Raw genomic sequence first — 25,442 nt, forward strand, 5'->3', positions numbered from 1 at the left:
CAATTGTAAAGGGGTTTGATGATGATGACTTTATTTGATAATCTGACATTCATTCTGAAGACAAGTTGTAGCTTTTCTCAAGCTACTTCAAACAGCCAAGCCAGTCTCACGGCACTAGAAAAGAGAAATATGTTGGGTGTGAACAATCATCCAAAAAAGCAAGGGAATTTGTTTTGTTGTCTGCCCATACGATTGACCTGCAAAAAGAGAATAAGAAAGAGATCTGAAAATGCCGATGATATTCCACAAGCTCAAAAAGGAACTTACTTGATTTTTAGTGGATTGAAGTTCTTGCGTTCACAGAACAAATTAATGTTTTTCCACAATTGCCTTTTTTGCGACCCCCCCCCCCTTTTTTTTTGGTGTGTGGGGTGGTAGGCCAAGGGAAAACCCTTTCACCAACCGGACATTGGGAGGCCTCCCGTTGGTAAAACCCTTAAGGTGCCCCCCATCTCCAGTGACAAACCAAGGTTGCCCCTAACCTAGGAGAAGCCCTTGTGGGCAATTGCCCATTTCTCTTAATTGTTGGGAAATGACAATGAAAGAATTCATCCAAAAAGCAGAAAAAAAGAGAAAGGACATGATAAATAATCTGTTAACATGTTTAACCTGCAATAAGCAAACAGCAGTACTACCACAGCTTGCTGAAAAGTGAACGCTGGACAACAAAACTTGGTAATAACATATGCTAGAAACAATTCTACCGACAAACAAAGACTATATGGTAAGGTTATCATGTTAATAATCTTAAGTATCTATAGCCTTTCTGAGAGACATGCTGAAACTAAACTCTCAACCTTTCGTACAAAAGCTAACCCGCGACAGCAGCTGTGCCGGGCATCGAGTGTACAAAAGAGCACCATGGTCTTGAAATTCTTTTGTCAAGATTCTTCTTTTCCAGTCTTGCCTGATACAGGATCAATGTCCCCATCAATATCAGCGCTATAAAACCATCAAAATTGGGTGCACATACTGTTCATCAATCAACTGGGCAGTGCACTCCCAACCTCCAATAGGGTATCACCCATGTTTTTATGTAAGACTGTTTTATGTCCATACCCTTAACATTCTCATTCACTGCCATAATCATCCATGGTTCTTGCAGCCATAGCCATTTCAAAGCTTTGCACTCAACCGTTAGTTTACCGATCACCAAAGTCCGCACAAAGTGGCCTCACTCATTGAGTAAAGCAACGGTACAGCTGCTGAGGTGGTTAGATGATTGGGCACAAAACATAGAAAATCAGTAACACGTAGCGATTTTCTATGTAAAACACAAACACAGAAAATCGATATACAGAGCGATTTTCTGTGTATTGTGTGGCCCGAGTACTATGTAAAGTACTCAGCCCCGATCATCTGCTCCATGTTTCAACAGCAAGAAATTCAATGAACCAACATTCATTAGTTGATCAAAATTCACACACACGCATCATGCTCTAATTGCAAGATGCCATCATAGCATGCTACAGGAGATAATGCATTTTTTCCATGTCTGATTTCAATTTATCGACATCTCCACCTATATAACCTGGTGAGTTTGTGCAATATTAAAAAGGCATTGAGTTCTTGATGCAGTGCTTGTCGCAGTTAAAAAATCTGCATCTACATCAAGGATTCAAGGATGAGAAAGTTGTTAACTGAGCAATTATTTTTGAAAGCCCAACAAAGATCAAGTGGCCAGTTTAGTACTTTTGTTGGTCTCTATTGTGGTTTGACAGGTTCTCAGCTATTCTATATATGTTAATAAGCTAGTTGAAGAAGGTTACTTTCAAGTTCATCATCATCATCAAGTCTTATCCCAACTACATCATGTTGGAAGAAGGGGAAGGCACAACAGGGCGTCGCCAGCCTCCTGTCGGCCTCCCGGCAAACGCAAAAGAAAAGGGAAGAAGGGGAAGGCACGACAGGGGCCACCAGCCTTCTGCCGGCCCTCTGGCAGCAAGGAGAAGAAGAAGAAGAAGAAGAGGAAAAGGAGGGTGTACCTGGAAGGGGCCAGCGTCGTTGGCTGGCGTCGTCGATGTTGCCGCACACGGGGAGCGAGAAAGGAGAGGAGGAGGAAGAGCGCACGGGTGAGGGCTCCTCCCTCACCCTTGCGTGCTCTTAAAGGCACAGGGGGTGTAAATCGGGAAACCCTTCGTGGGTTTCCCTGTTCGACGAGAGGGGAAAGGGGTGCAGCTGCGGCGTGAGGGAGAGGGTTTAAAAGAAACCCTCGCCCCTGCGGTTTTTAACCCTAACGGGTTGGCGGGTCTGGGTCCGGATCCGACCCGGGTCCATTTTTTTTTAAATTTCGTGTGTTTTACAATGATAACATGAAAAATAATAAATCTTGACATATACTTTAAAGATATTGTGAAAGATCTATTTCATGCATGAGATGATATGTTTAGGAATGATAGAAAAATTTATATGCCCATGTGAGATATGATGAATTGTATAGCTAAAAGGCTTGGCAGCTAGTCTTATTGATAATTTCATAGCATGTGTGAAATATCTCATAATTACATGTGATAAATAATTAAATCCTTGTGATTTGCATGATATGTAAATGAAAAAAATCAGATAGCAATGGATTATTTAATTTCATGTTTAGATGAAACTCAAATATTTAGGTTGTTGCATGAGCGGCATATGAGTAATGTTAGCCTACAAAAATAAGCTAACAAATGAAAGAAAACTTCAAGACAGATGTTGGGACTATATGGCCATAAGTGAAAGCATACAAAAAAATTTGAGGGACGTGACTGTTGAGGTAAGATAATCCTTAATAGTCATGGTACTGGCCTATTATAAATGACATTAATAAATTGGTATGTCTCTTCAAGCACAAGAGGTTTTTTTTCCTTTTGGAGAGAAATCTTCAAGCACAAGAGTTACAACCCCATTTGGAAGGGGCAGTTTTCCAAGAAACATGATACCGTTCCAGCCCCTGTCATGGTTTATGAAGGCATCCATATTATAGTTTGAGAGCATAGAAAAAGAAACACAGATTGTGAAATTGAGAGTAGAGATTGCAGGAAAGCTCTGCTTTTGGTGATTCATTGCGTAACATTGCACTCCCCTTCCTCCACTCATGTTAGCCCCTCATGTATTCTCATCAGTTCATACAAACCTTTTTAAGACTTTTACTCAAAAGTAACAATAAATATCCAAGTCTCATCTAACTCACATGAAAACAATTAATACATTATTATCTGATTTTTCATTTTAATAGCATCCACAACACAACCAGAAAGTAAATTGTACGAGATATCTCTCACATGCTATGAAATTACCAAAAATACTAGTAGATGCACAAATCATCATCGATGTATCTCATAAGCATGTGGAATTTTATACTAATGACAAACATATCATCCTATGCATAAAACAGATTTTTCATCATATCTTGAGAATATCATCTTCAAGATTTATGAACTTCCATGTTGCTATACATATTAATGACTTAAGACTTATTTTCATATACTATGAATTTATCATGACATCATAAGGTCTTTTGATAGCAGATCTCCATCATGATTTAAATCATGTTTAATTCACATGGATATATGGAATTAAAATCTTTATCATGACGAAATTCAGGGGAGGAGCCAGGAATCTAAATTAGGGTGGGCACAGAGTCACAGACACACAGTAAAGAGCTGCACAGTGAGCATGCTTCTTGCTCCCTCTGAAAAATACATGCACAAGGCAACAGCCAGGATAATAGCAAAGAGCACATTAGCAAGCTTCATTTTCCTGAGTATACTTGGTGAGAAGGATAGGAATATGGAAATATGGGTTACCCTAAGGCCCTTTTATAGTGAAGTTCTTGTATACTAATCCAAAGGTTTGTTAGGAAATGCATCTCAATCATTGCCTTCTCTACCTAATCTTACATAAGAATGTGCAGAAATGATTCTCTATAGCAAATGAATGAATAATAAAGAAAGCCAACAAGAAGCATTCCTAAATTGCCAAAAAGGCAATTTACTCTTGCCATTGTAGGGGAAAGATGGGATAGTGGTTCTAGGTTTTAGTAGGATGCAAATCATGGTATTTGATTTTAGTGTATCCACTTCCGATGTAATGGTAGTACTTTGGAATGCAAATGAATCAGTAATATGTCTGCACTAAGCACAACTTGGCCCTTAAATACTTCTATTAGAAATCCCCACCCATAGTGTGACCTGATCCACAGCCCTCAGTTCAATCCACTAGCAAAATGAGACTTTCTCCGGATCAAATTTGGATATTTTAAGGAGGATAAGGACTTGAAGTCCAACAATCCAGATCTGGCTGTGCCCATCTTTGAGAGCTCAGACCTGCGTCTAGATTCACCAAGGGTCTTACAACATTTGTTGCCATTATCCTAGAAAAAATGGAGCAAGTAGCATCTTCTAATTGGTCATGGAAATATGAACTCATATTATATGTGGGAGGTCGTACTACAAAATTTCCATCCAGATTAAGCATATTTTAGCTCTTTCTATGGGTGGGGGGACTGCTAAAAATTCTGCACAAGGATAAAGACGTTAAGGGAGTGCCCAAATCCAGTATAAGGGGGGGCACAGCATTTTAGTCAGGGTGAGCACTGCCCACCCTGGCCTGAACTCCCCTGTTGGGGATTTTAGGATCAGGGTGGGCACTTGCCACCCTAGCCCCTGACGTAATTTAACCCCTAATGTGCAAAACTTGTAAAATAATGCATCAAACTTATGCATTTGAAATCTTAATAGAGTGTATACTCTCACCAAGAGTACTAACAAGCTTTCTACGCGAATATTATACATCGACAACATTGACTTATCTCATTTATTTCATTTTTGTATACATCTCACATACAACAACAACAACAACTACTACGCCTTCATCCCAAAACAATTGGGGTCGGCGATATGAACCAAAAAAGAAAATCATTCTGGGTCTTCCACATGAATCCTTCTCCTCCAATCATTTCTATCCAATGCCATGTCCTCGGTGAAGTTCAAATCATTCATATCCTTTCCTATCACCTCCATCCATGTCTTCCTAGGCCTACCCCGACCTCTTTTAACTAATATATTTTCCCATTTCTCCATCCTTCTAACTGGAGCATCATTAGGCCTTCGCCGAATATGTCCAAACCACCGTAAACGATTCTCTCTCATCTTATTTTCAATGGGTGCAACGCCTACCTTCTTACGTATCTCCTCGTTCCGAATCTTATTTTTTATTGTATTTCCATCCATCCATCTCAGCATACGCATCTCAGCTACACTCATTTTTTGAATATGATGTCTCTTGGCAGCCCAACATTCCGTATCATATAGTAAAGCGGGCCTAATAGTCGTCCTATAAAACTTTTCATTCAACCGCAATGGCATTTTACGATCGCACAACACTCCAGTTGCACGTTTTCATTTCATCCACCCAACCTTTATCCTATGATTTACATCTCCATCAATTTCTCCATACTTTTGAATGATAGATCCCAAATATTTGAAACAATCATCCACCGGTATTTCTTGCTCACCAAGCTGTTAGTTTTGCAACCTGCAGTTTGTTCCACGTTGGAGAGCTGCAAAACAGAGAGAGATAGAGAAAGGGAGAGAGAGGTTTGGGGAAAACGATACCCAGCTGTGTATGGGTCGGCTGCTGTGTATTCCTTTATGTTAACATGAGATTACAAACAAAATTAAGGTACTAGAATACCCTTTTTACAATAATCAATATTACATAATGCCATTAATGAAGAAGTGGGTGTCACGGGTCTGGATCTTCAGATCCATGACCCGTAACCAGAGAAAACACTTCTTTTCACCCTCCCTCAAGTTGTGCATGATCTTGAATCATGAACAACTTGCCTTTTAACGTCCAAAATCTGTCTTTAGTCAATCCTTTTGTAAATATATCCGCCACTTGATCTGTAGTTCGAACAAATTCAGGCTCAATCTCTTTCTCTTCTACCTTTTGTCTTACAAAATGCTGGTCTATTTCAATATGCTTGGCACGACTGTGATGAATTGGATTAAAAGACATACTAATGGCACTCTGGTTGTCACACAAAAGAAGTGAACGAGATATCGATTCTCCTACTTCTGTCAGTAGATGTCTAACCCAAGTAGCCTCAGCAGTGGCGGCTGCCATGGACCTGTATTCAGCCTCTGTACTGGATCTGGCAACAGCCTTTTGTTTCTTACTACTCCAATAAACCAAATTCATCCCAACAAATACACAATAGCCGGATACTGATCTGCGTTCATCTGGATCTCCCGCCCAGTCCGCATCAGAATAAATAGTGATCTCATGTGCACTTTGCCCATTTGTCTTTCGTTTATATATGAGACCATCCCCAACCGTTCCCTTCAGATATCGTAGTATCCGTTTAACTGCTTCTATATGCCCTTCACATGGGGCATGCATAAACTGAGAAACTTGATTCACCGAGTAGACTATATCAGGGCGAGTAAAAGTGAGGTATTGTAACATACCCACTATGCTACGGTACTGTGTGGGATTATCAAATGGATCTCCATCTTGAGAGCTAAGCCTTTGATGAAGAACGCTAGGAGTGCTTAAGGGCTTGCAGTCTTTCATACCCGCTTTATTGAGAACATCAATAGTATACTTATGTTGAGTGAGAGTCATTTCTTCAGAGGAACTGTCGACTTCAACTCCAAGAAAGTACCGTAGTTTGCCAAGGTCCTTCATTTTGAACTTCTGATTCAAGAGATGTTTGACTTCTTCAATGTGGTCATTGGAACTGCCAGTAATGATGATATCATCCACATATATCAACAACAGAGTAATTGTGTCTTGGTTCTTAAATATAAATAAGGAGTGGTCAAGAAGAGATTTCTTAAAACCATATTTTTGTATTTCAAGAGAAAAGCTGTCAAACCAAGATCGAGGTGCCTGCTTCAATCCATATATCGCCCTTTTTAGTCTGCAAACATATTTTGTAGGATTACCTTCTGCGTAACCAGTGGGTTGTTCCATGTAAACTTCTTCTCTCAAATCTCCATGAAGAAAGACATTCTTCACATCAAGTTGGCTAATGGTCCATTGGTGTTCAATAGCTAAAGGAAGTAAGACTCAGATTGTCCCTATCCTCACCACTGGACTAAAGGTTTCATCATAGTCCTGTCCTTGCTCCTCTGTAAAACCTTTGGCTACAAGTCTCGCCTTGTATCGCTCTATAGTCCCATCTGGTTTATACTTTATTTTGTACACCCATTTCGAACCAACAACATTTTTGTCAGGTGGTCTTGATACGACATCCCACGTACCACATTCATGTAGAGCTTCCATCTCCTCATTCATAGCTTCAATCCATCTTCTGGAATTTGATGCTTGATAGAACGTTGTGGGTTCATCTTCTTTATTCAAGGCTGTTAGAAAGAGTTGAAAATCTAATGAGAAATTTTTATAACTGACCCACCTTTCAATTGGATGGCGAGGACGTGTGGATCTTCTAGTATCAACAATGTTGGATGTTGAGGATGTGTCCATGTCTGAATCAACTATGGTGGGTGACTCTCTTTCTCGTCGAGTATAGACAAAGCCTCTATATCTTCCTGGATTCAAAGTTGAGTCTGTATTTTCATGATCAATCATCCCATCAGTAGACACAAGTATCTTATCCTTTTGAGTGCAATTTGAGCAAGCATCACTAGCTCCTGTGAGAAGTTCATAGTTCAACCAAGGATAGTAAGCCTGAACTTCATGTTTTGATTCTGAAGAACTAGTACATTCACAATCAAAATTCAATTCATCGAAGATGACATTTCTTGATATTTTGATGCGCTTGCTCACCGGATCATAGCACCTGTACCCTTTATAGTCATCGGCATAACCCACAAACCTGCACTTCAAAGCCTTGTCCTGAAACTTATGTCTCTTTGAACTGTCAACATGAACATAGCATAAACAGCCAAACACATGCAAATCATAGTAGTTGGGGTGAATACCAGAAAGAGACAAGTAAGGAGACTTGTTTTCCAAAATAGTCATGGGCAATCGATTTATCACATGAACTGCAGAATGAAAAGCCTCTGTCCATAAAGTGATCGGAAGATTACTATCATGCATCATGCTCATCGCACTCTCAACAATATGGCGATGCTTTCTTTCAGCAATCCCATTCTGCTGAGGTGTGTGCGGGCAAGACACATTTTTCCTTATCCCATTACTTTGAAGAAAGTTAGTAAACTCAATGAAAGAGAATTCACCTCCTCCGTCACATTGGAAACTTAGGATGTTTTCAGAAAATTGGTTTCTGACAAAGGAATGGAAGTTACGGAACAACTTGAAAGTCTCAGATTTATGTTTCATGAAAAATATCCAGGAATAGCGAGAATAATTGTCAACAAATAAAAGATAGTATCTAGTTCCAGACATAGAAGCAACTGGAGCAGGCCCCCAAACATCAGAACAAATAGTCTCAAAAGGTCTTGAAGCTCTTTTATTGATAGAATGAAATGGTAAAACATGACTCTTACACAAGAGACAACTAGAACATTTGTTGTCATTTACATTTATTCATAAACTTGACTCGGGAATGAGGTTACTTGAAACAAGCTTCTCAATGAAATTATTACTGCAGTGACCTAGACGACCATGCCAAAGGTTTGGCTTATTGATTTCAGAGACACTAAAAACGTAGGTAGGATTTTCAGAAGACAATGATGATTGGAGCTTCAAGTTTGGGTCTGCAGAGCGAATATGTGCTGAAGGATGTTCTTGAAAAACATACATATTGCCTTGCCGTTTTCCTCTAGCGAACGTCTCCTTCGTGCAGAGATCCTTAACAAGAACAGAAGAGGGAGTAAATTCAACTGAGGCTTTGATATCATCAACAAGTTTAGAAACTGAAACAATGTTTTTCTTAATATTAGGGGCATAAAGAACATTTGAAAGATTGATGGAAGATTCGGGCAAGGGTATGATGGAGTTTCCAATATGTGAGACAGAGTGGTGTGATCCATCTCCAGTAACTATACTACTTCTACCAATGTAAGGAACAAGTTTTAGGAGCTTACCTGCATCACCAGTAACATGAGTTGCTGCGCCAGAATCCACGTACCAAGTGCCTTGCTCATTTTGTTTCAGATTCAATTCTGCTAAGGCTGACAATAACAACTCTTTTACTTCTCCGTTGGTCCTTGTATTGTCTGTGCCTCTTTTTGCTTCAGTTTGTGTTGATTTTCCTTTATTTAGGGGATTAAACCAGCAGTTAGCTTTGATATGCCCCCTTTTATTACACAGAAAGCAAGTAGGAATTGACCTCTGTCTTTGTGGGTTGGTATATGAGTTGGGTGTAGGCAATAATCCACGACCTCCATGACCACTTCTACCTTGTGCTCCTTTTCCCTTGATATCATAGTTTCCTCGTCCTCGTGCATAAGTAACCCCTGTAGCAAGAACTTCTTGTGCCCCAGCATGCATAGATGATTCTTCAGAAAATCCCTTTAGATTCATCTCATATTGTAACAATTTTGCACGCAGATCTTCAAAATTGGGCAGCTCAGGTAAACATAACAGAGAAGTGACAATCATATGATAGTCGTGTCCCAATCCACTGAGGGTTTGTTGTACCAAATCTTTATCAGAAATTGTACTTCCAACAACTGCTAACTGATCTGTGATGACCTTCATTTTGTTCAAATATTCCATGATGGTCATGGACTCCTTTCTTAACATTTGAAACTCTCTTTTAAGAAACATAATCCTGGCCTGAGAAACCTGTGAGTATGTCTGAACAAGTCTGTTCCAAAGTTGCATGGCAGTGCAGTCATCTGGAATGGCTACAAGAACCTCTTGTGAGAGTGTTGATGTAATATAAGCAACAAGCGCTTGGTCTCTTTTCATCCAAGCCACAAATTCAGGATTTCTAACATATACGGTAGTAGATTCCCCTTTGTTGTCCCTTTCTTCTTGTGATATGAACTCAGGAGGAACTGGAATAGATCCATTCAGATGTCCAGAAAGATCCTGACTCCTAATGAAAGGTATGATTTGCCTCTTCCAAGTCAAGAAGTTACCATTATTTAATTTTTCAGACACAAGTTGGCTGAGGAAACTTGAAGAAAGAACTGACTCGCTAGGAAGAGAATTCATGTTTCACAGAATGAAGAATGTATTCAGCACAATCTGCTTACACCTGCAGTTCTGTAATTTTTTTTTTTTGCAGGAACTAATTCAGATTGCTGATATGAAACAGAAATTAAATGTCAATCAGATTTCTGATTTGTATATGAAATGGAATATCGGATATGAAAATCCAAAAAAAAAACAATTTGAATATGTATTCCTAATGTATCGGCTTGTTAATGGCTGAATGAGGGAATGAGGGAATCTAGGCTGAGTCACTCAAGAGACAGAAATAAACAGTGGCGAAACCAAGGTTCGGCCAACACCAAAGTAGGAGAAAAGGAAACTGTAGGGAGAAAAATTGAGACGTGAATCCAAAGAAAAACAGAATTAGTTGGGTCAGTCGTGAGTCCCAGAAACCAGAAAAAAATCTGAGTTGTCTGGGTCAGTCGTGAACCAAAAAATAACTGACTGGGTCAGTCGTGATTCCAGAAAGAGGCAAGAAACAGGCTGAGACTGACTGGGTCAGTCGTGATTCCAGAAAGAGGCAAGAAACAGGCTGAGACTGACTGGGTCAGTCGTGATTCCAGAAAGAAACAGGAAACAGATGTAGGATGAAAAGAATGAAACTGACTGGGTCAGTCGTGAATCCAAAAAGAAAGGAAAACAAGAACAGCCGTACCTTTTTTTTTTCAAACTTTGGAAGAGGAAATAGAGGAGAAAAGGATCTTCAGACATGCCTTTTTGAATCGATCCCAGTTTCAGATGAAGCGTGGCTCTGATACCATGTTAGTTTTGCAACCTGCAGTTCGTTCCACGTTGGAGAGCTGCAAAACAGAGAGAGATAGAGAAAGGGAGAGAGAGGTTTGGGGAAAACCGATACCCAACTGTGTATGGGTCGGCTGTTGTGTATTCCTTTATGTTAACATGAGATTACAAACAAAATTAGGGTACTAGAATACCCTTTTTACAATAATCAATATTACATAATGCCATTAATGAAGAAGTGGGTGTCACGGGTCTGGATCTTCAGATCCATGACCCGTAACCAGAGAAAACACTTCTTTTCACAAGCTTCACTACACTCCCATCACTACTTCGTTGCTTACTAAACCGACATTCCATGTATTTTGTCTTACTATTACTCAACTTAAAACCTCTTGCTTTAAATGTCTGTCTCCATAATTCTAACTTAGCATTAACCCCAACTCTAGACTCATCAATCAAAACAATATCATCAGCAAACAACATACACCACGGCACATTTTCTTGAATTGATCTCCTAAGCCCATCCATCACTATAGCAAATAGGAAAGGGCTTAAAGCAGATCCTTGATGTAACTCAACCGTTATAGGAAAATTGGTTGTCACCCCTCCACAAGTGCGGACATTGGTTACTACTCCTTCATACATATCTTTAATTATACTAATGTACTTAGAGAAACACCTTTCTTCATCATTGTCCACCAGAGAACGTCCCTAGGTACTCTATCGTATGCCTTCTCCAAATCAATAAAAACCATATGCAAATCTTTGTTCTTCTCTCTATTTCTCTCAATAAGTTGTCTAAGAAGATGTATAGCTTTCATAGTTGATCTTCCAGGCATAAAACCAAATTGATTCTCCGATATCATGACAACCTTCATCAACCTAGACTCAATCACCCTCTCCCAAAGTTTCATAGTATGACTCATGAGTTTTATACCACGATAGTTTGTGCAATCTTGTATATCACCCTTATTCTTATATAGAGACACCAAAGTACTCTTCCTCCACTCATTAGGCATCTTATTTGTCCGCCAAATCTTGTTAAAAAGATTTGTCAACCATTCTAAACCTTTCTTTCCCAAGCATTTTCAAGCCTCGATAGGTATACCATCTGGGCCAATTGTCCTTCTTGATTTCATTTTCTTCAAAACCTTTACAATTTCTTTCTCTTGAATCTTGCGCATGAAGTCACGATTCATCTCATAAAAAGGAATGGAGAAGTCTCCAAGATCCTGAGCATGACTTTCATTAAATAGCTTATCAAAATAATCTTTCCATCTCTCCTTAATCTCCTCATCTTTGACTAAAACCCTTTGTGTTTCATCTTTGATACATCTAACCATACCCAGATCACTCGATTTCCTATCTCTCATCTTTGCAAGCCTATAAATATCCTTCTCGCTCTCTTTGGTATCCAACTTGTCATAAACCTCCTTATATACCTTATCCCTCGCGTTCCGAACTACTTTTTTAGCTTCTTTCTTTGCTATCATATACTTCTCCCAATTCTCATTATCATGACTCTTACTTAGATTTCTATAACACTCTCTTTTAACCTTAATAGCTAATTTGACATCCTCGTTCCACCACGATGTATCTTTACCTAACGGTGCACCGCCTTTAGACTCACCCAATACCTACTTAGCCACATTTCTCATGCCACCCGCTATCTTATTCCACATTGATTTTGAATCCTCCTCGAGACACCAATCAGCTTCCTTAACTACCTGCTCTACAAACATTCTTTGTTTAGCTCCTTTCAGTGTCCACCACTGAATTCTAGGATTTATCCTATGTCTATTCCTTTTACGGCATTGTCTAATTCTAAGATTTAAAATTAAGACTCTATGTTGTGTAGCTACACTTTCTCCCGGTATAACCTTACAATCGATGCAACAACCCCTATCTCTCTTTCTAATTAGGAAAAAATCTATCTGACTCGTATTAACCCCACTTTTAAATGTTACTAGGTGAGACTCCCTCTTCCTAAACCAAGTGTTTGCTAAGATTATATTATAGGACAAACCAAAATCTAAAATCCTTTCTCCACTTTTGTTTCTTTCTCCTATACCATAGCCTCCATGAATACTCTCAAATCCATCCCTACTAATGCCTACATGCCCATTAAGGTCACCGCCTGAAAAGCCTTTCTCCATAAGATATTCCTTGTACTACTCCATCTAAATCTTCCCAAAATTGACGCTTAATGGAATCATCTAAACCTACTTCAGGTGCATAAACACTAATAATATTAATAATATCCGTACCTAATACTAATTTAATAAGTAAAATCCTATCACCCTTCCTACGGACCTCAACTACATTATTTATAAACTCACGACTCATAACAATCCCTACTCCATTCCTATTCCTATTTATTCCTGTATACCAAATCTTATATCCCCAAGGTTCTATCACTTTTGCTTTCTCACCTACCCATTTGGTCTCTTGTAGACATAAAATATCAATCTTTCTCATACACATAACATCTACTAACTCTACCAACTTACCAGTTAAAGACCCTATATTCCAAGTGGCTAACCTAATTTTATGGTCTTGGACTAACTTCTTTACCCCCACCCGTCCAACAAAGTGAGGGAACCCTTGCATGTATACATCTCACATGTATAAATTAAATTAGTCAATTGGGATCTCTTATGACTCTTGCACGACCTACAGATAGTAGATATATGTACATTATCAGGAAATTTGTAAACTTTCATCTAAATCACATTCCTACTATCCATGTGCAACATCAAAAGAAAACAATATCATGTGTTTTACCAAACATATGTACGTATTTTTCATACCTACAAGCATCATATTTAATTATCATAATATGCACATTTTTGTATTCACATATTTAGAACAATATGGTCTAATTCCCATCAGGTCAACCACTACCAGATCATTTTGGATCGATATAGTCCAAGTCCAAGTTATCATGAATTGGATTATCCAAATCCATAAATTTATCCGGTGTGCATTAAACCTCTAAAGCATGAAAAACTATCTACTCATGTTTCATAGAAACAAATTGTTTAGGGAGCACAACTTGTGATGAGATGGTTATTAATCATTATTCACATCGATAGACGAAACTATAATTCAACTCCCACTTTTCTTATGCATTGCAATCAATGTATCCAAAATTGAGGCATCACAAACCAAAACCATCTGTGTTATGCTTTTAGGACTAAGATCCAAGTCCTTCAATCCAAATTGATTTGGATATTAACTGAACCCAAATCTAATGGGAATTGTCTTTTATCTATCCCATTACTCATTATGAAACCTATTTATTTTCAAGGCTCTCATCCCATCAAAAACCAATTAAAACCATGAGCCTCTATTCTCAAGTTCATATCCATTTACGGGTTTATATCAAAACTATATGGTTCCATATCCAAATCCAAATTCAAATTGAAATAATGTCATCAAGTCAAACAAGACCCTCAAAGAAAATGGATATAAATCCAAAACGTGCGTGAGTGTGTGCGTGTGTGTGTGACCTTAGTAGTAAAGTCAAGCCTAACTAACAAGATTGCAATGTTGACCCATGCAACAATGGATCAGAAAGATGATTATGAAGTGACAAGATCCCCAAGTTGTATTGATCAAGCCCCCCAAAGAGAAAGAAGGATGTTAAGGTTTCAAATGGAGTCAACTAAAGATCACAAATATCATATTGGATGGAACTAGAGAGGCATTTCACAAAGGTAAAGAAAAATCAAGTCATTGTGATTGAAATGCCATTGTGGGAGATAAATGTCATTTCAATAGATTATACAGCCTTTTTATTATTGAGACATGATTGGATCTGGATCAGGTCATTGGATTTGAGTATTTAAAACTGCTTGTAATTTTTTTTCTATTTTGTTATTACCCCTGTTTTATATTTTATTGTATGTCACTGATGCAAGGGTATTTTTGTAACTGAGAATAATGTAACTGTTTAGTAATATATACAGCTATACCCCATGACTTCCCACATTGGGAATCGTGAGTTTCATCCCCCCTTTGAATCCTCTTCTCTTTCTCAACTGAATAGGAGATCTGGAATCAAATCTGCTGCACATTCTTACATAGTATCAGAGAGCGAGGATCCACATCGGGCACGTCAAAAGGAGCCGTGAAAGGTGTCTTTCTTTCTGCCTTCTCTCTTCCTTCTTCTTTGAATGTTTCTCTCTCCTCTATCTCCCATCTTCTTTTTGGGTTTTATTGAAATATCATCTTGTGACTTCTTTCTTTGATTCCATTCCTTCTCGTAATTTGTTTTTCTGTGTTTGTTGATCAGACCTAATCTGATACTCTTAGATCAGATCAAGAAAGAGACATTCCATCCTCTTGATTTGAAATAGATTTTTCTATTTCAAGCCAATCTTTTCTTATATTGGATTGTTGATCTTTATTGATTTTGGGCATTATACTTTTTCTTTGGTGCATGCCAGAACTGTGACCAATCTTTGGTGGTCGCGATCTGCCAAAAAAAATGCAGATCCATCCTAACAAGTTGATTTTTGTGATTGCATATATTTTTGTCTATCTTATGTCAAGATTTGAGGCATGAATTCAAAACTTTTGTGTCATTCCCTGTTTCTCGAATCTACTCGTGACCTGTCTATTTTTGCTTGTTTTCTTTTTTGTTTCCTCTTTTCTCTTCTCTGCTCTGTTCTTTGACCTTTATTGTTGATATGGATCCAAACTCTTCTCAATCCATCGTATCCTCTAATTTTCTCACTCAGCATATTTCTGAAAAGCTGAATAATTCTGACTTTTTGACTTGAAAGCATCAAACCTTTCATTTATAACCATGACCTTTCAAGGCATCTTGATGGGACCGCTCTGATCACACCAAAGTTTCTTATGCAGGAACAGAAAAATAATAAAGGGGTTATTATATCCACTAATGTTGCTAGAAATCCAGAATGTGGCTTGGATGAAGAAAGAGCAAGCATTAGTTGCCTACATCACATTACTCTGTCCCAAGAAGTTCTTCGGGGTATACTTGATGATAGCACGACCATGGAGTTATGGACAAAATTGGTACATACATATTCTCAAATCTCAAAGTCAATGGTGATGTTTCTAAAAAAGGAATTTCAAAACCTCAAGAAAGGATCGATGTCAATTATTGAATATTTCAACAAGATGAAATCCATCACGGATCAGCTGGCCTTTGTTGGGCGTGCGATTTATGAGAAAGACAAGATTCATACAGTTCTCAATGCCTTAGGACCTGAACTTCATGTTATTTATACAGCCCTTCAGTATTCTCAATTACTTTCCTCTTTTGATGATATGAAAGGGAAAATGTCCATCATGAAATGTCCCTAAATAGCAGGGCTGGAGAGTCTTCCACTAGTTCTGGAGACTCTCATGATGTTCTTGCTACTAGTGTGAGTCATGGAAGATGAAGAGGTGATCCGCAAGGTGGTAGAGGTTGTGGACGTGAAGGAAATCATGGAGGTCTTCAACACGCCTCCAATTAGAAATAATTAAGGAAGAGGTGTGCCTACTTATCATATCTGCAAAAAGCTAGGATACATCAAAGCCAACTATTGGTTTAAGGATGATCCAAGATACAATCCTCAAGTTGCTACTCAAAATAAGAATCAGAACAAAACTCAACTTGTTGTCCATTCAAGTAAAGGAGAATCCTCTACATGACACGCGCTTAGGGGTAAACAATTGTTGTTAGTGGCTCTTGTTGGACTCAATTTGAAGTATAATGATCAAGGAGTATGGCATATAGATTTTGGGCCTTCTAGTCACATCACTAGGGATGGAGATAAGTTTCTTAAGTTGGTTCATTATTTTGGTAAAGATAGCAAGGTTGTAAGTATTGCATCGTTACCTGTATCAGTCGAACCCAAAATAAGATAGTATTATATCATATCATAAAAATCATAGTTTTTAATAAAAAAAATTTCAATTGCAAGATATTTAAGAGAAAAAAATCAGTATCAGGCCTGGATATAAAATGTCTTCATATCATGCTTCGAGAGAAAAAAATTTAGACACTAATGTGAATGAAGTGAAGTCATATTGTGATGATATAAGACACTCATAGAAAGAAACTAGGTGTAGCATCATGACTGATGAGTGGACAAACAGAAAGTCAAGGACCTTGATAAAAAAATTTGTCTATTACCCCAAAAAGAACTATGTTTTTGAAGTCAATTGATATGGCTGATACGCTCAAGACAACAGATGTATTACTCAGAGTATTTGATCGGGTTGTGGAAGAATTGATAGAAAATTTTAGGTCATTCTTTTGGACCTCGTGTGCTGCCCATTACATAGACCTCATGCTTGAGAACATTGGTTGCATGGATGAGATAAAGCACACGGTTGAATGCTACCAAAAAGTTACTAAATTTATTTATAATCATGCATGTACACTAGTGGTGTTGAGTTGATTCGTAGTGCAGTTACTAGATTTGCTACGAATTTTTTTACAGTGCAAAGTCTAGTAAATAATAGAATTGCACTAAAAAATTGTTTTCATCAGATTAGTAGAATGTATATCCCCATGCACAAAAAAGAAAAAAAAAATTTGTAGATATTGTATTTAGAAGTGAATTTTGGAATTCATGCGTGAAGTTGTTGAGAATCACTATACCTTTGGTTAAGGTGCTTCGATTGGTAGACAGTAAAGACAGAGCATATCTCTATGAGTCCATGAATAATGCAAAAGAGGCCATTAGAGATAATTTGAATGAAAAAAAAAATGTGTGCATGCCTATATGGAACATCATATACCATAGGCGGACTGAGCAACTTTATCAACCTCTTAATGTTGAGAAAGACCAGCTATGGGTTATCTCTATGAGGCCATGAATAATGCAAAAGAGGTTATTAGAGATAAATTTAAATGGAAAGAAAAATGTGTACATGCCTGTATGGAACATCATAGATCATAGGTGGACTGGGCAACTTTATCAACCTCTTATTGTTGCAACATATTATTTAAATCATACACTTAGATACTCTGCTACGTTTAAATGGACAGAGAAGTCAAAAAGGGACTTTTTGATTGCATCGAAAGGTTGATTCCCGATTATAAGATTCAAGGTCAAATCCATAAAGGAATGAAAATTTATGATAATGCATTGTACGATATGGGGAGACCTACAACAGTGTGAAACCATTCCACAATACGTTCAGGTAATTTATTTTGTCTATTTTAATTTTAATTTTATATTGTTATTTAGTTATAATGTTTTGTATTAATGTATTTTTTTATATTTACACGGAGAAACCACTCTCAAGATCAGAGACCTTGCCGCACTGGCTTTTGCCTGTCGTACTTACGGTTGTCCTGTTAGCGTAAAACTTTGTGGGATTACCCTTTGCCCCCAAGGAGTCACCACGCTTCAGCTTGCGCAAGGGGTGACGCCCATGGGATTTGAACCTAGACCAACTGCCTTGCAGTCTAGGTTTCATCTTAATACGCCAAACCCCTTTAGGGCTTGTATGATTGTATTTGCTACTGTCTTATTGATTTCTCATTTTCTTGTTTTTTTTAACAAACATGTGGTGAACCTAGTTTGAAAGTGATGCTCCAAATTTAAGAGTTTTTGTAATTTGCATTCTTAGCCAAACGTGTAGTGCAAGTAGATGTGAGAGAAATTGGAGCGTCTTTGAGCAAATCCATACAAAAAAATTTATAGATTAGAGCATAAAAGGCTCAATGACCTCGTCTACGTTCGCTACAACTTACAGTTGAGAAAGAGGTATATAAAATTATAAAGTTTATTTTTCATTTTCACGCATTTATTTGAGCAAATCCATACAAAAAGAAAAAATAGATTTTGAACATAAAAGGCTCAATGACCTCGTCTACGTTCGCTATAACTTACAGTTGAGGCAGAGGTATATATAATTATAAAGTTTATTTGTCATTTTCATGTGTTTATTTAAAAAATATATATATCGTACAAAATACAACTAATTTTAATTTTTTCCATGTCATCTTTTTAGGCAAATAGAAAAGTTATCATCAAGGAGGCGCAAAGAGCAATTTGATCCCATGAGTTTGAAAATTTTTTATGTATTGGATATATGAGTTAAAGAAGAAACAAGCATTTTGAATGAAGAAGAGATTCAGTGGATCAACGTGGAAAGAGCAAGGGAGGTAGATGATGAAAAGTCCATATATATTGAAGATGATATGGATGTCGAAGGAAGAGAAAAAGAAGATAATAATGACAATGATGATGATTGAGGTTATATTTTTAAAAAACTTGGTTATTTAACACTTAAGTGTTCATAAACTTTGTTATTTTGTTTTTGTTTATATAATATGAAAGTACGAGTCTTGTTGCATGTTCTTAATTTCAAGATATTTAATATTTTATATTGTTATTGTGAGATAGTTGATGTTTGATGATGTCTTATGCAGCTCATAGAGACATAAATGCTTAGTATGTGATTTTATGATTGTACTTTGTGCAATTCATCATTCTTTCATGTGTTATGATTTTTTTAAAATTTTGTTATTTTTTATTTTTAATGATTTTTTAAAATTTTGAAAATTTTTTATGATACGATACGTATTTTATTTTGGGCCCAACCGATAAAGGTAACAATATGATACTTACAACCTTGTTGGGGATGCTTCTATTTTTTTGTCCAATTCCAAATCTCTTGATCTATCAAGTGTTTTCTTTGTCCCAAATATTCAGAAGAACTTAGTTTTTGTTTCTAAATTAGTTGATGATACAAATTCCTGTGTTATATTTACTCTGACCTCTGCTTATGTCAAGAATCTTTGCACAAAGAAGATGTTCGCTGAAGGAAAGAGATGGAGCAATATGTACATTTTCAAGAAAGATTCATTGCTTAAATCAGTCAATACTATTTTGAAGCCTAATTCAAAGTCGTTGAGTTCATCAGTTTTAGTTAATATGTCCGAGTCCAATAAGGGCAATGTCTGGCATAATCGACTTGTTCATTGTAGTCGTGGTTTCATTGAGAGATCAGTTTCCAGTAGTCTTATTCCTGAGTCTAATTTGTGTCATAAGTTTGTTGATTCTATTTGTCCTAGTTGTCAATTATCAAAAGGTCATGTTCTTCCTTTTAATTCATGAAACAAAAGAACTTCGAAACTTTTTGAAATTGTGCATTCCAATGTTTGGGGGGCAGCACCCATTGCTTTATTTTCTGTTAGTCGTTACTATGTTCCTTTCATTGATGATTATTCTCGTTACACTTGGAATTACTTTATGAAGCACAAACATGAAGTTTTTAGTATATTCAAGAAATTTCATGCTCTAGTCAGAAATCAATTCTCTATGCCTATCATTAATCTTCAGTGTGATGACGGAAGTGAATACTCTTTAAAATATTTTGTTGACTATTTTAAGAATAATGGAATCAACCGAAGAGTCTTTTGTCCTTGCACTCCGCAGCAAAATGGTATTGCTGAAAGGATGTATCGCCATATTGTTGAGAGTACATGCAAGTGGCGTTCCCTTTTATCTTTGGACGGAAGCTTTCACCCAACTATGAACATTATAAATATGAGGATTTTGAGTCATAAATCTCCTTACACTTTGTTTGGCATATACCTTGAATATGATTCCTTACGGGCCTATAGATGCATTTGCTATGTTCATATTGATAAAACATTGAGAAATAAATTTGAAGTCAGCTAATGTTTGTAAATTTGTTAGCTACGCTAATGATTATAAGGAGTTTAGGTGTTATGATGTCAAAATAAATGCATTCGCATCTCTACGAATGTTATATTTGATGAAACTTGTTTTGAGTATCACTCTAGTGCATATTAGAGACAAAAGAATGTAGAGTATTACTTGCTATGGTTGAGTGAGAAGTTGTTCTCTATTCCTCGTGAAACCTCTTAAAACCATGGGCAACAAGCTGAAGATTTGAATGTTGATGAAACTCAAGCATCTACAGGTAATCTTTCAAGGAAACAAGGATGATTCAAAGAAGACATGGTGTATACAAGAAGAGATAAACATGCAATGGGTAGCATACGACGTGTAGCCGTTAGAAGATGAAGATAATGCAGATGACACGGTCAAACATCATGAATCAGCCCCAAATATGTCATAATTAAAGAGATCAGCTACACTCAAGCATCATGTTGAAAGATGAGTCAGTTATGACAGTTTCAGCGTGGAACACCAAGTGTAATGCAAATTGAAAAACAGGAGGAATTTATTTCTTATACTGAAGCATAGCAAAACAAAAGGTGGATTGAAGTGATCAATGAAGAAAAGAGAGTTTTGCATGAGTGTCAAACGTGGGAAGAAAGGTCACCCGACAAGAATATGGTAGGATTGAAATTGGTTTATAAAATTAAATATAAACCTGATGAAAATATAGAGAGATATAAAGCATGATTAATAGCAAAGGGTTTCACACAGGAACATTGTATGGATTACAAAGAAACCTTCGGTCCAGTGGTGAAGATAGGAATCATTCGAATTATTTTATCACTAGCTATCATGATTGGGTGTTGAATCAGCTTGATGTGAAAAATGTGTACATCTATGGAGATCTAAAGGAGGAAGTTTATATGGAATAGCCGCCTAGTTATAGTGAAAGTGATCCAAGTCATTGTGTGTGCAGATTAAAAAGAGCTATATACATATTAAAGCAGGATTCTCGCTCTTGATTTGAGACTTGAGAGCTTTCTTTGGAGATTTAGAAGCATGGATTTTATAGATCACCTCTTGATCACTCCCTATTTATTCATAAAGGAAGGTTATATGACTTTTCTACTTATCTATGTGAATGAGGTAGTTTAGAAAGGCATATCAAAGAAATCAAAGAGGTGCTAAGTAGACGCTTTAAGATAAAAGACCTTGGGCCGTTAAAGTATTTCTTGGGTGTTAAAGTAGATAGAAGAGAAGACGGGATGGTCTTAACCCAATATAAATACACAGTTGATCTACATAAAATGGGTATGAATGATTGTAAGCCTTTGCAAACTCTTGTTAACATACATCAATGTCACAGTGCAAGCGATGGAGACATATGAGGATCCCATAAAGTATCGAAGTATAGTGGGAATGTTACAATATCTCACATTAACTCGGCCAGATGTGACATAGATGTAAACCAAGTTTCTCAGTTTATGCATCAACCAAGGTCCGGTCATATGGAAGATGTAAAAAGGATTTTGCGTTATCTGAAAGGAACATTAGGTGATGGGTTGTTCTATAAGAGGTCACAAGGAGAAGACATTCTTACTGTTATGGCATTTTCAGGTGTTGATTGGGCAGGAGATTCAGATGAAAGAAGGTCGATTTGAGGTTAGTTACTGTGTTTTTGTTGGGAATAACCTCATTTCTTGGTTCAGTTGCAAGCAAAGAGGTGTAGCTCGATCGAGAATTGAGGAAGAATACTGGGCCATGGCAGTTACTCCTTCAAAGTTGGCATGGATAAGGAATTTTTCTGTATGATTTGAAATGAGAAGGTTCCTAAATCAGTTTTGTTCTATGATAATTAAAGTGCTATAAAAATTTCATTGAACCCAAATTCATCATGGAAGGACAAAACATATAGAGATCAACCAACATTTTATAAGTAAGATTGAAGACAGGGAGCTTCAAGCTAAGTATGTCGGAATGGAAAATCAAACAGTAGATCTTTTAAAAATGAGGCTGACTAAGCAAACATTTTGATTTTTGAAGTCTAAGTTGTCTATGGTGAAAACCATGTACAACTTGATGGAGGCTATTGAGACATGATTGGATATGGATCGGGTCATTGGATTTGAGTATTTAAAACTATTTGTAACGATTTTTTTGTTCCATTATTACCCCAGTTTTGTATTTTATTGTACGTCATTAATGCAAGGGTAGTTTTGTAACTGAAAATTATGTAACTGTTTAGTAATATATACAGTCGTGAGTTTAGGCCCCCTTTGCATCCTCTTCTCTTTCTCAACTGCATAGGAGATCTGGAATCAAATCTGCTGTGCATTCTTACATTTATCATATTATGCATGGCTATGTGCCATGTGAATACATGAAATCTAGATACAGTTATACTCCACGCTTCTCAATAGATATCTCACCTACATTAAAAAGGCATATGAAATGCGTAACTCTATAATGTCTTTCTATCTATGTCACATGGGTGCGGGTGCGGGTGCGGGTGCGGGTGCGGGTGCGGGTGCGGGTGCGGGTGCGACACGGGTGCGGCGCAATTTTAAAAATTTTGGACACGAGGACTCGGCTATATATATATATATATATATATATATATATATATATATATATATATATATATATATATATCCAGTGTGTGCATATGTCTATATAAATTTTGGACTCGGCTCGTGACTCTTCCAAGTTGTCTCAGATCCTGAACTAACTGAGTTAAAATAGTAGTATAACTGTGTTAGAACCAAACTAGGCTGAGTTTATCATTGACTCAGCCGAGTCTTAGCTACCATGGGAATAAAACATCATCAAGGTATTAATTAAAAGCATTAACTAAAAGCATGTTCTGGTAAATGCATTAAATATCTTTTGCTAAAATTCATAACATTAATTAAAAGCATTAAAAGCTTTTAATTTTTCAAAGCTAGATTTGAAAAAGAGAGAGAGAGATCTCGGTGGATGAGAAAGTGTTGCTACTCGTGGATGAGAATTTATTAGCTTTTATAAGAGAGAGAACTTGGTGGATGAAAAGTGTTGGTACTCGTGGATGAGAATTTATTAGCTTTTAAGATTGAGAGAGAGAATTAAATGATAATATTTAAGAATAATTTTTTTTCTGGGCCTAATGTTTAAGACTCATGTTATATATATATATATATATATATATATATATATATATATATATATATATATATATATATATATTTATTTAAAAAATATATAAAAAGATCTTTTTTTTATTTTTTTGTACTAAAAATGGACATTTTTGGACTCGGTCAACGTTGACCGAGTCCAAAATTAAGACGGACTCGGCCTGGACTCGTTGACCGAGTCCGACTCGGCGTTGACCGAGTCCAGGCCGTGTCCGAGGCCGCACCCGTGTCCGCACCCGTGTCGGGGCGTGTCGACTCGGGTGCGGCACCTCCCTAGCCGAGTCCGTGTGACATAGCTTTCTATGAATATATTGAAAGAATTATGATAAAGGCCCCACTGAAAATAGCTAGAACTATAACAAGAATTTGCAACAAACTGAATGGTGTTTTACAGAAACAGCACATGAAGAAATGATCAAAGAAAAAAGAAAAACCAGATCTGACAAGCATGGCGTGATTACCATGAGTAGATGAGAGAAACATGCAATGTTCAAGACATAGACCAGAAATGATAGTAGGAAAGCTCAAACTTTCGCTCTCAGGAGAAACCATCCATTAAAGCACTCTCAGGGGTAAACAGACATATCGAAACCCATCAACCGGTAGGAAAAACTCAAAACATTACCGAACACCCTTATGGTCACCATGTCATGATGACAATAATGCAGTGCATGTAGATACGCCTGAAACCATCTCAATCACCAAGAATAGCTAAAATTACAATCAGAGATCTACCAAATAATCGATTAAATCAAGTGACACACAGCACTAGAAGAAGAAAGAAGAACAACAAATCATTCTGTTCACAAGCCAAAGCTGCCAAACAACATCGAATTTCAACAATCCACAGAAACCAACACCACCAAGAAACCGATCAAAATCAAGATGGGGCAATCGTGCAAATGACACATACCCTTCAAAAGCATAAACTCCAATCGATCATTCCGAGGTCTTTGGACCTAACCATCAACACCCACAAAATGGGGGGAAAAAACCGTCAAGAAAAATCGAAAAACACCAAATCCAAATTCCTACGAAAAACCCGAAATGAGCATCGAAGAAAAGAGAAAGATGACTACCGTGGAGCTCGAGGGGGCGGGCATCTTTGTTCCAGCCGACGTCGCGGGTGGCGTCGAGGTACTGCTGGACGAGGTGGCGGCACTTCTGGAGGTGGTTGACGCCTTCGATGCGGTAGCACCACTTGAGCTTCTCCCTGATGATTTTAGCGGTCTCAATGTGGATCCACTTCTCCCTCACGAGGTACTCCCTCTGCTCCAGGAACGCCACCGGGTCGGCGTATGGGTTGTTGGGGTCGAAGTTATCGGGCGGCCCCTCGTCGAATTTCACCCCGCCCTTCCTCACCATCTTCTTCTTCTTCTTCTTCCCTTCTCTTCCCAACGCGAAGGAAAAATACTCAAACGACCCCGATGGGTAGAATGAGAGAGAGAGAGAGAGAGTTAAGTGACGTCCATTTCAGCCATCGCGTTTGGATAATAGGGTTCAAGGGAGTTCGCAATAGATTTCGGAGTCTGGGAATACGGGTTTGGTGACATATCCGACTGGGAAGAATCCGTTTAGTTAGTTATGAGTTAGACCCTTCGGATCTGATCAAATAAATGGGCCAGGTTTGCCATGGAATCTCAAATGCAAGCCCAACAGAATGCGAAGATATAAGGTTTGTTTGGCTCAAATAAGAATTGTTCTCTCACCATTGTGGAACAGAGTGCATTCTCACATACAAGCAAACATGAGAAAACGGGGTAGTGAGATTTGAAATGACATTTGAAGCCATTTTATTCAGCTTTCGGGCATGTTTGCTTTG

General features: G+C 37.6%; 1 protein-coding gene across 1 annotated transcript; it reads right to left on the reverse strand.

Moving 5' to 3' along the window:
- Nucleotides 1-25,052, reverse strand: LOC149839025 (NADH dehydrogenase [ubiquinone] 1 beta subcomplex subunit 10-A-like). Its single transcript, XM_090002232.1, has 3 exons — nt 24,700-25,052; nt 24,534-24,579; nt 1-197 (listed from the first exon to the last, which is right to left on the reverse strand). Exons 1-2 carry the CDS (start codon nt 24,983-24,985, stop codon nt 24,560-24,562), a joined length of 306 nt encoding a protein of 101 aa, XP_089858358.1. The 5' UTR covers nt 24,986-25,052; the 3' UTR covers nt 1-197; nt 24,534-24,559.
- Between the last annotated feature and the right edge of the window lie 390 nt (nt 25,053-25,442).

Source organism: Nuphar pumila, chromosome 4 (genome assembly GCF_984573655.1).
Source record: "Nuphar pumila chromosome 4, dmNupPumi1.hap1.1, whole genome shotgun sequence".
In the NCBI taxonomy this organism is placed as follows: Eukaryota; Viridiplantae; Streptophyta; class Magnoliopsida; order Nymphaeales; family Nymphaeaceae; genus Nuphar; species Nuphar pumila.

Bases quoted from the DNA above. Each gene is read 5' to 3' on its own strand.
- LOC149839025 (XM_090002232.1), bottom strand. From the start codon at position 24,985: ATGGTGAGGAAGGGCGGGGTGAAATTCGACGAGGGGCCGCCCGATAAC. The intron at 24,580-24,699 runs GTAGTCATCTTT...GTTGATGGTTAG, and splicing joins CCGCCCCCTCGAGCTCCACG to GTCCAAAGACCTCGGAATGA.